At 40.2% G+C, this 16,599-nt stretch overlaps 2 protein-coding genes across 3 annotated transcripts in view; both read left to right on the top strand.

Moving 5' to 3' along the window:
* PIP5K1B (phosphatidylinositol-4-phosphate 5-kinase type 1 beta) overlaps window positions 1-16,599 on the top strand; it is a 309,699-nt gene that overhangs the window by 64,179 nt on the left and 228,921 nt on the right. The gene's annotated exons all lie outside the window — the stretch shown is intronic.
* Window positions 11,545-15,902, top strand: FAM122A (family with sequence similarity 122A). The gene has a single exon (XM_003911779.5). The coding sequence runs from the start codon at window positions 11,573-11,575 to the stop codon at window positions 12,560-12,562; it is 990 nt and encodes a 329-aa protein (XP_003911828.2). The 5' UTR covers window positions 11,545-11,572; the 3' UTR covers window positions 12,563-15,902.

Raw genomic sequence — 16,599 nt, 5'->3', positions numbered from 1 at the left:
TTAGTTATCTATCTGTTGGCCCTTGGAGGCATTTCAATAGAAACCCCTGGTGCTGATAATAAAGTAAAGATAGCGGGCAAACCTTCTCCACTCTTAGTCATACAACAGTACTTTTAGAAATTAGCTAGTCATAGTTGCCCTGTTGGGAAAAGCCACGGAAGCATTTGAACAAATGATGAAATGTTAGCCTCAGTAAATGTACAACTTGTTTATTCCCAGTAATGCATCCCTATTTCCCCTGTATTAGTTTTTAAATTGAAAAATTATTTTAAAAATTGAAAAAGAAGATTGAGAGGCCATCTTTGTGGGGAACTGACCATTGTCTACATCTTCCTCAATTCATTCCTTCTTTTGAATTCTGAGGCATGTGCAGAATGCTTTTTAGCCCAGGGAGATCTTTCTGTTCTGTGACATATCATTAAGATTAATTGAGCCTTTCGATTTTACATTTTCCAAGAGCAAATTAAGTAGGAAAAATGGGACAGGTTTTCACTGTCACTTATACTGTGATTTTTTTCTACATCTGATGGCCAGATTTGTTAGGTATTCGAAAAGAAGTAGCATTAATTGCATTTTCCCTTCATTTTTGCTGAAGGGCAGATGTTTTTTATGTTGTTAATGATGGGTTGGGTTAAACATAAGCAGCACACTGAAAGTGTAACTAGCTATTATTTATGAGAAAAGAACAATGTAATTCCCCAGATTTGGCTAATCTAAAGCTAAGGTTTATTTTATAGACTTCAAATAAATAAATATTTATAACCTATAATTTTGCTCTTTTTTTTTTTATTATTTTTGAGATGGAGTCTCGCTCTATTGCCCAGACTGGAGTGCAATGGTGCAATCTCAGCTCACTACAAGCTCCACCTCCCGGGTTCACGCCATTCTCCGGTCTCAGCCTCCTGAGTAGTTGGGACTACAGGTGCCTGCCACCACGCCCGGCTAATTTTTTGTTTTTAGTAGAGATGGGGTTTCACCATGTTAGCCAGAATGGTCTCGATCTCCTGACCTCGTGATCCACCCGCCTTGGCCTCCCAAAGTGCTGGGATTGAGCCAGCGCGCCTGGTCAATTTTGCCCTTACTTCTATGCCCTCAATACACTCTAGGGTTTTGGTTCCATCTGTCTTTCCTTTTGTATCATCGGTATTTTTCTTACTTCTAGTTACTTCTGGGGAAAGAACAAATGTTTAAGGAAATTCTGTCCTCAAGAACACTTCCATGGCCTGTCACAGTGGCATGACATTGCTTGCTTTCCTCTAGTTCTTTGTGAAAATGCCTAGCAGGGTACCTGGCACCCAGTTGGAACTTGAAAAATACTTTGTCAATTTGAATTAGACAAATTCTTGAAAACATAGCCTATCTCACTGCCTCCAGTTTCTTACCACCTGCCTACGGTGTGGCTCCTCTCATCTGGGTTTTCCACACCTTCTTTGCTAGGCTGTCTACTAGAGCTCTCTCTCCAGATCACCAGTTCCTGCCCCCACCCCTGAAAAATCCACAATCGTTATTTCTTCAGCATTTCTGACAAGTGACCTCTGTCCTTCTTTATGCAACAAGCAGCACTCATGGAATATAATCAGAAATACTCTTTGTTTTTGCCCTTTCCTATAAATGTATTCAGTGGGGAAAGGTCTTCCCTGGCTCCTGAATGAAAATTCAAGAACCTTTCTTTCTGCTCACTCTTAGGCAATAAAATGTCCCACTACCAGGTCAAATCACTGTTTCAAGCTGGTATCCCAAGTGTCCAGTGCTATGTAATTAGCTAAGCCTCCGACTTCATTATACTTACTCCTCTCCCTCAGGAAGGGGAGTGGCAAATTAAAAAGCTCAGCTCCTAAGGAGGGGCATGATTCTTTTCGTCTCTTTTCCTGCCGTTTGCCACCAGTCCTCCTGCACCTTGCTGGGGTCCGACTTCTCAGGGTTAAAATAAGGATGAAGGAGACAAGGATCTAGAATAATTTGAGTATTGACTTGGTTGTCTGGAGAGATTGTTGTGCAGTTTATGCTCAAAAGAAGTGCTGTAGCACAGGGGTCCCCAGCCCCTGGGACGTGGACTGGTACCAGTCCGTGGCCTGTAAGGAACCAGGCCACATAGCAGGAGGTGAGTGGCAGGCCAGTGAGCCTTACTGCCTGAGCCCCACCTCCTGTTGGACCAGTGGCAGCATTAGATTCTCACAGAAGCCAAACCCTATTGTGAACTGTGCATGTGAGGGATCTAGGTTGCTCACTCCTTATGAGAATCTAATGATCTGAGGTAGAAGAGTTTCATCCCCAAACCATCCCCCTTGCGCTGCCCACCCCATCCCATGGAAAAAATGGCCTTCCATGAAACTGATCTGGTGCCAAAAAGGTTGGGGACTGCTGCTGTAGTGGGTTTGGGGTAGAACTGAGTTCATGTGTAGATGCGTTTGAAGAATCTGTGGAACATATAGTAGAAATGTCTCATAAGTAACCATGACAGTCTGGAGATGTCAGCCCTATCTAGAGATAGAAATTTGAGAGATATCAGCATATTGATCATAGTTAAAACCATGGGAGTGGTTACTGTGTGAAGTGAAAGAGGAATCTAGAGATCAAACATTAGGGAGCAATCCTTACAGACTTCATCAACCATCCTAGCTCTCTCTTGGATGCCTTTTTCACCCTGAAGAAATCATTGGCTCCTTCTGAACCTCAGATTCTCTGCTGATGAAAGTTAGTGAGGGTGATTTCTAAAGTCCCTTTCAGATCTGACATGTTGTGGTTCTATCCCTTTGCATTAGTTTTCACAACTGCTTTGGGACAAATAGGGCATTTACTAATTGCTTAATTTTATAAACTCGCTAGTATCTGTAAGCCCATACAATTATATGGACCCCTCATCTATCTTTCTGATAAGCAGAATGGCTATCCTGTATACCTCAACTCCACCAACAGTCTTCAAAGAAAACCTGGAACACCTTGAAAATGGCAGCTTGGAAAAACCCAGTTGTATTTCATGTGTGTCAATAGGGAATGATGATTAAGAGCTCAGCTTCTGAAGCCAGACCCCTGGGCTCAAATTCCTCTACTGTCACCTGAGGCAACTTAGTTAACCTCTCCTTTCTGTGTCTCATTTCCCTTATCTATAAAATGAGGGTAAGAATCCTAGAAATGGAAGGAGTTAATATACACAAAATACTTAGAAAGGTACTTGGCACATAGGCCCTTGCTGGGTGTGAACTACCATGGTGTGATAATGATAATGATAAGACAGCCTTGTCTGATGAAAAGTGTCTTAACTGCAAGGGCTGAAGAAGGTTACTATCTTAGACTTTTAGTTCCAAAAGCAGAGTGAAGAAAAAAAAAAACCTGAACCGTTTCCTAGTAAGTGGGAACTTTCAGATGGCTGAACTCTGTGGGTGATAAAAATTCATTTCCTACTATCAAATTGAGCTACAGTTGAAAAAGTTGTGGATACTGAAATACAGTTGTATTCAGTTTATAAATCTGTATGGGGTAGGAGGAATTAGAACACACCTACCCTTAATATTTTTTCTTTTTGTTGCATTTACTGGTCATATTTAGCTCAAAGGAAAGCTGCATGAAAAGAGAAGAAACTGCCCGCTTTCTCTGTAATATGCCTTTTTATCTTAAAGCATCTTAGAGGCTAAGGAATTCTTGGCTGTAAAGTTGTCACCTTCTAAAACCAAAGAATTTCCCTAAGGCATGTTGCTTATGAATCTCTAGGTTTGCAGCAGCAGCTTCAAACTTCTTTTGAACATTTGACCTGCTCCTCCAAACATCTCTCTAGATGTCAGCTACGTGGAGGGAAAGACACACCTTAAGGAACAGTAACTACCGAAACTTCTTGAATCTTCTCTCCGTTTCTTCCTCTTTGCTCTTCTTATTTTATCTGAGAGAGGCTGGGTTCAACCTGTTTGTCAGGCACAGCCAAATATGTGTCCCCCTGCAGTTTATTGTATGCCAAGAAGGATGGTGACATGACAGCAGTAATTCAGAATGGGGTTTTAAGTGAATAAATAAGAATAAGCCTTTGGGATTAGTCCCAATTGAAAAGTTCAGCGCTACTGGGGAGGGTAGCCGCTACTGTTGGGGATTAACAAATGGCTTGCTGCAGGGAATAGTATTCACTGATCCAGCCACATTTTAGTTATTGATGGTCTCTCTGCCCCAGTGCCCATCTCTCTTCCCAGACGCACAGATTCTGCTGCAAAGATCTTAGAAATGTGGTTTTGCCCAATTATCCTACTCAGAAACTGTGCCTGCTTGTATATGAACCTTCCAATTCATAGTTTTTAGACCACAGAAAATGTATAGCTCTATAATTACTATATAACCTTAAGGAAGAAGACGAAGAATTTCCTTCCACAGAATCAAACTGAAAGTAAGAAAACAGAGGAAGCCTTCTGGTAAGAGTGGTAGAAAAAGGGTAGGATCATTTTGTGATCATGGCACTGAATATGTGAATAAAGAACTCTGTTATAGGCCTTTACTGTTTGCAAGGCCTTTTATGGACACCACATTATTTTATCTTTACAACGAAAAGGCTTCATCCTCACTTCATAAGTGACAAAAGTGAAGCCTAGAGAGGTTGACAGACTTGCCCAAAGTCCCACTACTGCAAGTATGATAATCTGACTCCAAGTTTGGTTCTTTCTTTGCTGTGGTCTTTCTGTGTACTAATGCACTGACCTCTTAAGTTTCCCAAACACCCACCCAGCTGAAAGGTCCAAGTATATAAATCCAATGAGATTTGCAGCCTTTGCATGTTTTAAAGTTTATACATTATCCATAAAGCCAACAGTTCCCCCACCCCCTTGACAAATGGATTAATCCTTCAAGGGAAGGATAGCAGACAGGCAGAGAGCAGCATTTCACCAAAGAAAGGGCTATCGATTATACTCTTGGATTATGGCCTAGGAGGGTTTTAATGTCGAAGAGAAGGCACCAAAAAATGGACAGTGAGGAACAAGGAGAGATATCAATCCTGTTTTCTATTCTATTCAAAAGACTTAAGGGATTAGAGACTGGGGGTTAGATGGCTATTTTAATTTAATATCTTCCTTTATAGTCCCCCATGGAAAAAACTGAACAAAGTAACTACAGTCCACAATTACTTGTTTACTTGAATTGTGCTGAGGGCCTAGCCTGTAAGATTCTTCCATCAAGTCTCTGAGGCCCCTTTCTATCTGTTCACTGTCTCCACAAGAAGGATATGTCTCCATGCAGTGGTGTGATGGCTTTTCAGTTTATCAAAGTTGAGAGGGCTCAGTAGCCCCTTTGTACACTTCTACCTTGATTTTCTAATCTTTGCTGTTGCTCTGAAGTTTTAAGGATTAGATTAAGTAATTTGAAGGTAGATAATATGGAGGGTGTCTGTACTTAACGGGCCCTCAATAATTATTTGTAAATTGAATGGTTGGTAAATTTCTGAGATCATCTATTATTTTCTTTCATCAGAATAACCAAATAAGTTCTTGGTGGCCAGAATTGTGTCCTTAAATACAATTCTTGTTCTTCACATATGTTCTAACAGCCCACGCTGAGTTCTATGATGCTACTTTAATTCTGTTCCATTTCATGAATTATTCTAGGAGGATACCACTGAGAAGGCAGCAGAGCCGACTTTGCTTGAACAAAATACACAAAGCTTGCAGTTGAGAAAATAAAAGGCAATAAAATGGGCTTCATTTCCTCCTTATTGCTTTCTTAGAAGTAACTAACTTTAAGGGTACTGTGGGAACAGGGCCAAGAAAAGCTGATGGTTCTATTCTTGGTGATCTGTAACTGGATTCAGACAAGTCTTCAGAGTTTATGTGAGGTTGCTGGAGTCTACTGGTGTTTAGGGCCCCAATGAAATGCAACTTTAGGGGTGTGTGTGTGTTTCTCTTTTCTCTCTACTGTCAAGTTAGCTCTCTTCCACTGATACTGTTGTCTGTCAGAGAGATTTGGAAGCTCCGCATTCCAGTTTAGATTTCTGGTTAGTGCTTGAATAAGGTATCTTCCTTCCAATTGAAGTACATACATTCTTATCCTATTCTCTCCTTCTCCATTTACATTCCATGGTGGTTTTGTCCATATCAAGAACATTTTAAGATCAACTTTATATAGAAACGTGTATACATTTCAAATATTTTGATAATGTTTTCCATATGTGTACACCCGTGTAAACTAGCACACAGATCCGGATATAGAACATTTTCTTGTAGAAATGTCAGTCAGTCCTAAGGGTAACCACTATAATAGTCCCCGCTCATCCAAGGGGAAATGTTCCAAGACCCCCAGTGGATGCCTGAAACCGCAGAAACCAAATACTATATGTGTATGGCTACATAGTACTAGAGCTAATTCGTCCTTCCATGTTTTATGTCTGGTGCCTCTTTTGTACTTTTATCAATGTAGATTCTACTGGACATCTTCCAGAAGAGGCCAGTTTCATTGCAATTGAAGTCTCACTCAGATAGTATCTTTTTTCCTTGATAAACTTCTTCAGCTCTGCTGGAAATGTGGCAGCAGCTTCTTCATTGGCAGACATAACCTCTCTAATAAATTTTATATTTGTCAATCCAAACCTATTCCCAAATCGGTGTAACCATCACTTATTTGCAGTAAGTGGCTTGGTGTCACTCATTTCAGGGGATCCCTTGCTGAAATCTTCATATAGGCTCACTGCTTTCTGATGCAACACATTGCTATCAATTGGAATGCTTTCTGCTCATCTCTTCCACCCACAAATTTAATGCCCTTTCCATCTTCACTAAGCACTTATCACACACTGTCACCATAACTTTTGCAATTTGAGGTGCGACAGCAAAACTAGCACAAATTTCTTTTTTCTTCTTCACAACTTCATGGATAGAGGATTTGTTCTTACCACAGATCTTAGCAATCTCAGCATATTTTTTTTTTCACCTTTTCACTTAGAGGAAGCACTTTACAGCTTCTATTTGGCATATTACAATTGCCAGCATCACTACTCTTGTGCTTTGGGGCCACTATTAAGTCAAATAAGAGTTACTCAAACAGAAGCACTGCCACAGCAGTCAATCTGGTAACTGAGATGGCTACTAAGTGACTAATGGGCAGGGAGCATAGACAGTATGGATACACTGGTTGTAGGGATGATTCACGTCCCGGGTCAGATGGAGCGCGATGGTACCGGATTTTATCATGCCACTCACTCACAGCAGCATGCAATTTAAAACTCATGAATTGTTTATTTCTGGAATTTTCCATTTGATATTTTTGGACCAACATTGGCTATAGGTTAACCGAAGCTGTGGGTAGGAGGGGACTACTGTATTTTGACTTCTAAGTTGGTTTTGGCTGTTTTGGGACTTCATAACACTGAAGTCATAGTGTATGTATTCTTTTGTACTTAATTTCTTTCATTCAACATTATATTGTAACTCATCCATGTTGTTGGGTAAAGAGTTCCATTGTATAATTATGATTGTTTGAGTCTGGAGCTATTACAAATAATAATAATGCAAGAAACATTCTCATGCATGTCTTTTAGTAGACATGCCCTCATTTCTCTTGGTAATATCGTCAGGAGCAGGATTCCTTAGTCGTGGGCTATAAATATATTTTCTTTTAATAGGTACAGCAAAACATTTTTCCTAAGTGGTTGTAACAGTTAACCCTAAGTTTCTATGGTTTTAGAGCACAGTTTTTTCTGCAATATTTTTACTGTAGGTTGTTGATGCTAATTAATGTGGAATATTGAGGTATTTGCCAGCCCATCTTAGATTATACACATACACACATTTTTGTATTTTACATTCATTCAGTTTGGATTCAGAGGTGGAAATTTGCCTTGTCATATATTTGGAAATTTAATAGTGAAAAATTGTCCTTAGAAATTAAAAGAAAACTATCTAATAATAATATTTTTCTAAGTGCCTACTCCCTGCTAGTCACTTTAAACATTCTAGTCCCACCTATTCCTCATTGCGATCTTATAAATTAGATATTAGATTGGGACTCTGTCCCAATACTAGATATTGTTATGCTCATTTTTAAGCTGTTTATTTATTTTTATTTTATAAGATGGGGTCTTTCTTGCCCAAGCTGGTCATGAACTCCTGGGCTCAACAGTGCTTCCATTTCAGCCTCCCAAAGTGCCGGGATTACTGGCATGAGCCACCACGCCTGGCCCTAAACTATTTATTTTTAACCTAAAAATAAGTTATATCTTTTGCTTTAAAATCTAATGTTAATCACAATAAAGTTTAACTATTGAATAGATGTCTGGTTTTGTGGCTTCAGAGTGAGAATGAATCTTGACTAAGAGTGGTATTTAATTTATGGAGTGAAACCAGAAGGGGGAAATGAGCCAGGGAGGTTCCTTGGATCCTGCCTCTGGCATTATTCATTTGCAGCTGGCTACATTGCATTTTATGGCTGCTATTTTCTCTCATTTGTCCTTGATTCCTTCGAAAGGAAGTAAGTAACTCAATATATTAAACACTGCCTAGAATCCTCAGTACTGAACATTTTAATTCTATCAAATTTTTATGAGCATATGGTTGAAAAAGAAAGAAAACGTAGGGCTTCAGTTTCTTAGTTCACATAATGGGTAGTTCCAGTAACACACTTGCATGGGCTGGAGGGCGCTCTAAATAATAATAATATTCCTGATATTTAAAAAGTATATCAAGGTATGGAGCTCCTAGAATCAGTGTAGAAAAGCCTGTTAGACTGGATTTTCAAATAGTAGAGTTCTCGTCCCTTTTAGACAAAGCTATATTAATCCATCCTTTCATTCATTATCATGCATTCACACAATGATTCAACAAGTACTTATTGAGTACAATGTGCCAGGCCCTGTTCTAGATATTAAGCATATAACAGAGAACAAAACAAAGGTCTTTCGCTTGTGGAGCTTACCTTCTCAGGAGAGAAAGAGGCAAGAAAATATATACATATATGTCATGTGGTACTCCGGAGGAAAATAAAAACAGAGTAAGGGGCATGCGAATGTACACTTGGTGTTGAGAACTGCGATTGCTTTTTATAAGGAACAGTTATGAAAGCCTCTCAGTCAGTATTAATATTTGTGCTGGGACCGGAAGTGTCAGTCAATTCTCTGTCCCCAACTCTACAAGGACAAGGGTAGAAACTGGGAAACCAGCTAAGATCTCTAATAGGTGTGTTCAGGCAAGAACCAAACAGCATAGATGTTTCATTTTGTGGGCTCATCACCATCCTTGTGTTTTATTAGTAAAGGTAATTATTATGTTTATCCAGACATGGATGAACAATATCTGGCACATTTGAGCCACATTGGTAATAATTTAGTAATATGCAAGTTAACAGTAATATGCTGTGGGTATTATAAAGTGAGTTCTATATTTAATGTTCTTTTGTACTTACCTAATATTAATTTTTTTGTAGACATTTCCTCCTCTCTCCTGTTTTCATTGAATAATTTGTAGCATTCTTTCAGCCACTTACAGTTGAACTTCAGTCATTTGTGTCTCCTGTTCATCCTCTGCACATCCATGCTGTTAGGTTCTGTTGTTGCCTGGTCTCCCAAATCTATCTCCTTCTTCTGCCTTTCCCAACTTTGGTTTTAGACCTTTCTTTCATCGCAGAATTAGCCATCCTTCTCTAATTCATGTGAAATTCTCTTTCTTTAATCCATGTGAAATTCAGAGAAAACAATACAGGTTTTCAAAATGAGTCCTTGATTCAAATTGGTTCAGATCTTTGTTCTTCCGTGTACTGACTGTAGTACCTTTTGCAGTTTTTGAACTTCAATCATTCCTTCACAAAATGAGCATAACAATATCTACGCAGTGAGGATTAAGTGGGATTATGGAGTGTTTAAAGTACCTAGCAGGGAGTAGGCACTTAGAAAATGTTGGTTCTTTCTACCTTCTGTTCCTCTGCTTCAGATCTCTTAATTTCTACAGCTCTAAATGTGCTCTTTTCCTCTCTCAGTAAATAATACTACCATCTCACCAGTTTAAATAAAACAAGCTATGAGTCCCCTTCGAATAATCTATTTCTTTCACAATCTAAATTTAATCCATCTGCAAATCCTATTGGTTCTAACTCAACACATAGCCTCAGTCTCTCTACTTCTCCCCATTGACACTGCTACAACCCTAGTCCAAGAATCTTATCTGTATTGTTGCCATAGGCCCTGAATTCATCCTTCTGCCTCCACTGTGGTCCTCTTTCAGCCTGTTTTCCACAGAGCCTAAGTGATATTTAAAACATAAACCAGATAATATCATTCCCCTGCTTAAAACCCTCCAGTGGCTTTTCATCATACTCAGAATGAGATCCAACTCTTACCCTCTGCTAACACTCGCGGCTCTTATGCTTCAGTAGCACTGCCCTTCTTTCTTTTTCTGCTTACTCATCAAACTCATGGCTGCCTTGGGCCTTAGCACTTGCTATTCTCTCTGCTTGGAATACTCATTCCCCAGATGTCCACGTGACTTGCTGCTGCTTGTCATTTAGATCTCAGCTCTAATTGTCCGCTGCCTTCTATCAGTAGTGCTCCATCACACCATCTTGTTTTTCGTAAGGCTTTACCACTATCTGAAAATAGCCTGCGTTTATTTCTGTATTTTCCCCTCAGTAAGAATTAAAAGTTCTCAGACTAGGGCCCATTTCCTAGCAGTGTTTGGCACATAGTAAGTATGCTGGAAAAAAAAAAAAAAAAAAAAAAAACCTTGACTGAATAAATGAACAAATAAACTCACTTTTAATGAGCTATCAAGGTTTCATATTAATTATATGAGCCAAGAATAGTGTTTTTATTTTTAAAATGTGAGGACCTACTGGTTTTCCTTTAATCCTTCATACTTCACACATATGCTTGTGCTGGAACTATGACTGTAAATCAGTATCAGTACCATCCCCTGTTTTGGCTTTTTCCCCTAACCTAAACAGTTCTCATTTACTTTTCTCTCCATCTCCACTTCCACACTGTCACCTTAGTGCAAATTACCATCCTCTCTGGCCTTTTTTCTGTAAGGTTTTAATCTCCCAGTATTTGTTCTCCAGACTGCAGGCCAGTGAGCTTTTCAGTTGCTATTATACCCATGCTTGAAAACCCTTTTAAGTTTTCATTGTTCTCAAGATAAAGACCAGAATGTGGTCTGGTCCACCACCTCACGTCACGCCAGCCCTCACTCTCCACTCCAGGCCACACTTTCTCCTCCCCTCCTGGTTCCCGCCTGCCACCTGGCTGGGTCGCCCTTGCTTCCCGCTTCCTGCGAAGTTTTACATCGCACCCATTTCGCCCACTTCTTCGGATTTCAGGACACTGTTCCTTCCTCGAGGAAGCCCTCCCTGATTCGCAAGCGCCACTCCCCGTCATACAGCCCCACATCACCATGGGCCTCTCTTTCAGGGCTTTGTTCGTTTTATAAATATGTACTCCAGAATATGACAATCTTATTGACGTTCGTCAATGCCAGTTTGCGCTCAATAGCTATTTGCTGAAGGAATATACGGACTAGCGGCCCGACCACTCTTCGCCCCTCCCCTACCCCTGCCGCGCAGATATTACGCATAAAGCAGGCGCCTCGAGGACGGACATCGCGAGCGCCTGCGCGAAGGGGTACGCATGCGCAGAGGGGCCAGCCCGCTGACAGATTCTCGGTGGCGGCGGCAGCGGCGGCGGCCCTGGACTGCGGGGAATGGGAATCCTAGGTCCCTGACTGAGCACCTCCCCCGCCTCCCTGCCCCCGACATGGCTCAGGAGAAGATGGAGCTAGACCTGGAGCTGCCTCCGGGTACGGGCGGGAGCCCGGCGGAGGGCGGCGGCAGCGGCGGCGGCGGGGGCCTCAGGAGGTCTAACAGCGCCCCCCTGATCCACGGCCTCAGTGACACTTCGCCGGTGTTCCAGGCCGAGGCGCCGAGCGCCAGGCGGAACAGCACAACGTTCCCGAGCCGCCACGGCCTGCTGCTACCGGCCTCCCCTGTCCGTATGCACAGCAGCCGCTTGCACCAGATCAAACAAGAAGAGGGTATGGACTTGATCAACCGAGAGACGGTCCACGAACGGGAGGTGCAGACCGCAATGCAGATAAGCCACTCCTGGGAGGAAAGTTTCAGCCTGAGTGACAACGACGTGGAGAAATCCGCCTCCCCCAAGCGCATCGATTTCATTCCTGTGTCACCGGCACCGTCACCCACTCGGGGAATTGGGAAGCAGTGTTTTTCGCCATCCTTGCAAAGTTTTGTAAGTAGCAACGGATTGCCTCCAAGCCCTATTCCCAGCCCAACGACCCGATTTACCACCCGGAGAAGCCAGAGCCCCATCAATTGCATTAGACCAAGTGTTCTTGGACCATTGAAAAGAAAATGTGAAATGGAAACTGATTATCAGCCAAAGAGATTTTTCCAGGGCATCACCAACATGCTTTCTTCTGACGTTGCACAGCTGTCAGATCCTGGTGTGTGTGTATCTTCGGATACCCTTGATGGAAACAGCAGCAGTGCCGGATCTTCTTGTAACTCACCAGCGAAAGTCAGCACTACCACCGACTCTCCTGTGTCACCTGCCCAAGCGGCTTCTCCATTTATTCCACTAGATGAACTTTCGTCTAAGTGATTCACTCATCCTGAGACTTTCTTTTTGCAGTGGAGAGAGAGAATAATCAAGTTGGGGCAAACACTGAACTTTGTCAATTAATTTGAGGCTATTTCCTATTCGACCCCTTTTCTTTTTTGAAATTTCCTGAAATGATGTTATTCTAGAGAACTTCTATGTCAGGTTCCTGCGGATACCTTTGAATTCAGTGTAGTAATATTTTCAGACGTTTCCCCAATAAGTGTGTTGAAGCATACATCTTTACGCTGCTACTATGTCTAAATACATATGTTATCCCTTGATTTTTTTAAATAATTGAGAGCTCTATTTATTTATGGGATTATTAAGTTCTGATGAAAATATAAATGTTGACTTAATCAGCATAGTAAACTGATGTTTAAAATTCCATACTTCATGCCCACACTAATTTTTAATGTTATTTTCAGTGGTTTGCCGATTTCCATTTGATGAAGAACTATACAGCTTAAAAAAAAATACGTTAGTTATATTAATCTAGTGGTTGTCTGTTTTACCCAGGAATTCTTGGATATTTAGTTTTCTGGGTACCGAAGTGGGTGGGAGGGGGAATGATTAGAGAACAAATTATAAAAGTTTGCAACAAATCCTTTCAAATTAAGTATATAAAAGTAAACTTTTAAGGAAAACATTTTTAATGAGATTTTAATAGTAATTCTAGTCAGTCATACAACTATATTATAGAGAAAATAAAAATTTTCCTTTTTTTTTTTTTTTTTAACCAGAAAGTGCATTTGCTTGGGTGCAATCCTAAAGTGAAATGGGACAGTGCCTTGCAGTCTTTGCCCACTGTACATAGGCTAAGGCTAAGCTCTTTGTACTACTGCAAACGTAAAAGTTTTTCATATGTAGAAAATGTGTGGGAAGGCTTGTTGAACTTTGGCGCACCCAGGTAAACAATACTCTCTCTCAATTGTTGATATACTTTAAAATACTCAGTTGTGCCTCAGTTCCAAAAATTATTGCCAACCAGGAGCCAGAGCAATTTTTGGCTACTTTTCTGCTCTGCCCATCTGTCACCTTACTGGTTTTCCCTTGTTCAGGAAGGAAGCAGCTGTTTCCTTGCCAACAGGTCCCTTCCTCCATCTCCCACCAAAGTAGGGCACCATTGATTAGACAAAGGTACAGTGTAACTTGGATTTCTGACAGCAACAACAGGACTGAATTGTTTAACCTCTGTGGTTAAAGCTACAGCTTGAGTTGACTGCCTTGGGCATGTCCATTAATTAAGGGGTGATGATTTGCAAGAGAAAATTAGTGGAGAGTCACATAGGTAAATCATTATTTAACTTAGGTTTTGCTAAAGGTAGAATAGTCGAATGTTCTTTTCTTTGCCTTTACAATTAAGACAATAAGAATAACAAATTTTTCTTAATATTCTTCCTTATACCTCATATAGCTTCCTTAACTAGATAGTTTGACAGAAAGAATGGCATACAAAGAGGAAAGGGGAAAAATGACTCAGAACAAGACAAAAGCTCTGACTTTTTAAAGTTATCACTTACAGAGACTAACAATTTTGTGGAATTTTTACGACTATGAAAATAAATGGAACTGGTCAACTCTTGACGGTTGCCTCAAGATGGAGTGAAATTGCATTGAGGGTAAGACTGTGTCCACAGGTTTATAATTCTCTCTTCTGAGTAATAGTGTTCATGTGCTCCCATTCTCGACCTTGTTCTTCAAATTCAAACTTAAATAGTCTGACTTCTGGGTAACTTGCCCTGCCTCCAGAGGTATTTAAACTTCATTATCTTCAACACAGAAATTGTTAATCTTCTCACTTCACCTATTCTTGCATTATCTCAATTGATGTCATCACTAATTTCCTAAACTAGAAATCATGGAAGCATCTTTGACTTTTCCTTTTCTCTGTTGGATTAGCTTAATCACCAAGTCCTGTCAACTTCTGAAATGAATCTCATTTCTTCCCTTCTCTATCTGTTGCCCCTGATTTTGCCTTAAGTTTTTGCCTGAGTGATCTCCCAGGCTGTTTTCTGTCTCCTTTTGGTTCAGTCTTTATACTGCCTCTTGAGAAATCTTTCTAAAATTTAAACTTGATATTTTTCACCCTCTTGCTTGAAAACTTCATTTGCTTCCCCATTTCCTACTCTTTAAGGAATGATTTCTTTAGCCTCAGATAGAAGGTTCTTTATGATCTGGCCATATTCTGCAATAGCTTCAATCCTCTCCTCATCTCTGTTCCAGTATATGTCTTTCCTTCTTATTCTACAAACATTAGACCACTTGATATTCTTTAAATATGTCATGTACTTTCATGTATCTGTGCTTTGGGATAGATTGTTCCTTCTCCCTAAAATGCCATTCCTATCCTTTTCAGGGAGGCAAATTGCACGTGAGTTTAAGTAGAAGGCAATGTATACCTGCTGATTATAAAATATTTAAACAGTGTACATATCTATGTGGTTTTAGAAGTCTGCTTTTAACTATGTAAAAGTCATCTTCCCTTTCAACAGGTAACTTCTGTTAACAACTTGGTATATATTGTACAAGATGTGTTACTGGCATTTCCATGTATATATGTATATAAATGCAGGAAACCAACATGTCCTTGATACCTCTCTTCTTTTCTTTCTCCCATGTCTAATCATTCCTCAAGTCTTACTGATTTTATCAGCTGGAATCTATCTCCTTATTTCTACCTCTATTGCCACTCTGGTCCCGGCTACCAGCATTTCCCTCTTAGACTTCTGAAGCAACTTCCTAACTCCCACTTGTGCTCATCACACTCACTCTGGTCGGCTATCCTTTCATTCTCTATACAGCAACTAGAGTCATCCTTTTACAATTGTGGACCTGATCCTTCCATCTCCCAACTGAAAGCTTTTCATTTGCTTCCTGTTCTCATGAGTATGCCAAAATGTATTAATTCTGGGCTAGGAGGCCCTGAGGAATTTGGTCCTTCCCTCCTCCCCCATTGTTTTCTGTGCTTTGCCCTCACTGGCTGGCTTTTGTTTTCCTTAAATACATCCTATTCTCTCCTATTTTAGATCCTTTTCCTAGAGGGTATGGAAACATTTATTTCTGTAAGCTTATTCTATATAGATGGGAAGTTTTTAAATCAAATAAGGTTCTAAGGGTATATGGACAATTTTCATGATCATAACGTTCATAACTTCCATCATTATTCTGTAGACTGTAAGGGCTTTCTTAGCTCGTGTAAGAATTATCCTTCAAAAAGCATTTTTAAGGTATTAGTATTGGTAATCTATAAACTTTGTGCAAGAAGTCTTCAAGTCAATAGCAACATTTATTTAAAGTACAGTTTGTCATATATAATAAACCTCTGGTATATTTTCCTTTATTATGTTTGTTAAAAACACAGTATATATGGGAGAAATAATTAAGAATCATTAAATCCAAGGCTGCTGGATGTTAGGACCCTTAAGCGTACTTAAAAGATTGATTGTAATCAAGAATAACTTGTATCAGATTCCCTTCCAGTGATTCACATTTATGAGTTCAACCAGTTACATACCTGTAGCAAGAGACCACTTTATTTGGCAATAAAATTGGGGAAGGAATCAAGGCTTAAATGAGGAAAACAGGTCTGAAAACATTTTTTTTTTCAGGGTATGTTTATAGATTAGTAGAACAATTTTGAAGATCTAACAGAGGTGGGAGTCAGGGGAATGGTTGCCAGACAATTGAACCAAGAAGATGATGATCATTTCTTGAGTAGCACCAGAGAACAGAAGAAAGAGTTGGCCTTAGAAAGGAGGTCTGGAAACTTATTTTTCTTCTGAAACAGGAAGGAGACTGAAAAGGCTAGGCAAAGGTATCCGTAAATGTTGAATTGATTTGTTGTTGCAGGGGTTTAGGGGTATAGAGGTAGGTATATGAAAAGTAGAATTTGTTTCTGATTGTGCCTATTTTCCAATTATTGAGGAATCTAGGATACATGAGAATAGGGACAGATCATTTGGAAGCTTGAGTGCAGTAAAGGTTTAATGTTGCCTCTATGAGAATCTAAAGGAGTAAGTTAAGGACGAGTAGAAGGC

The sequence above is a fragment of the Papio anubis genome, chromosome 13, assembly GCF_008728515.1.
Source record: "Papio anubis isolate 15944 chromosome 13, Panubis1.0, whole genome shotgun sequence".
NCBI classification, from domain to species: domain Eukaryota; kingdom Metazoa; phylum Chordata; class Mammalia; order Primates; family Cercopithecidae; genus Papio; species Papio anubis.
This window is presented reverse-complemented; position numbering and strand designations above follow the sequence as displayed.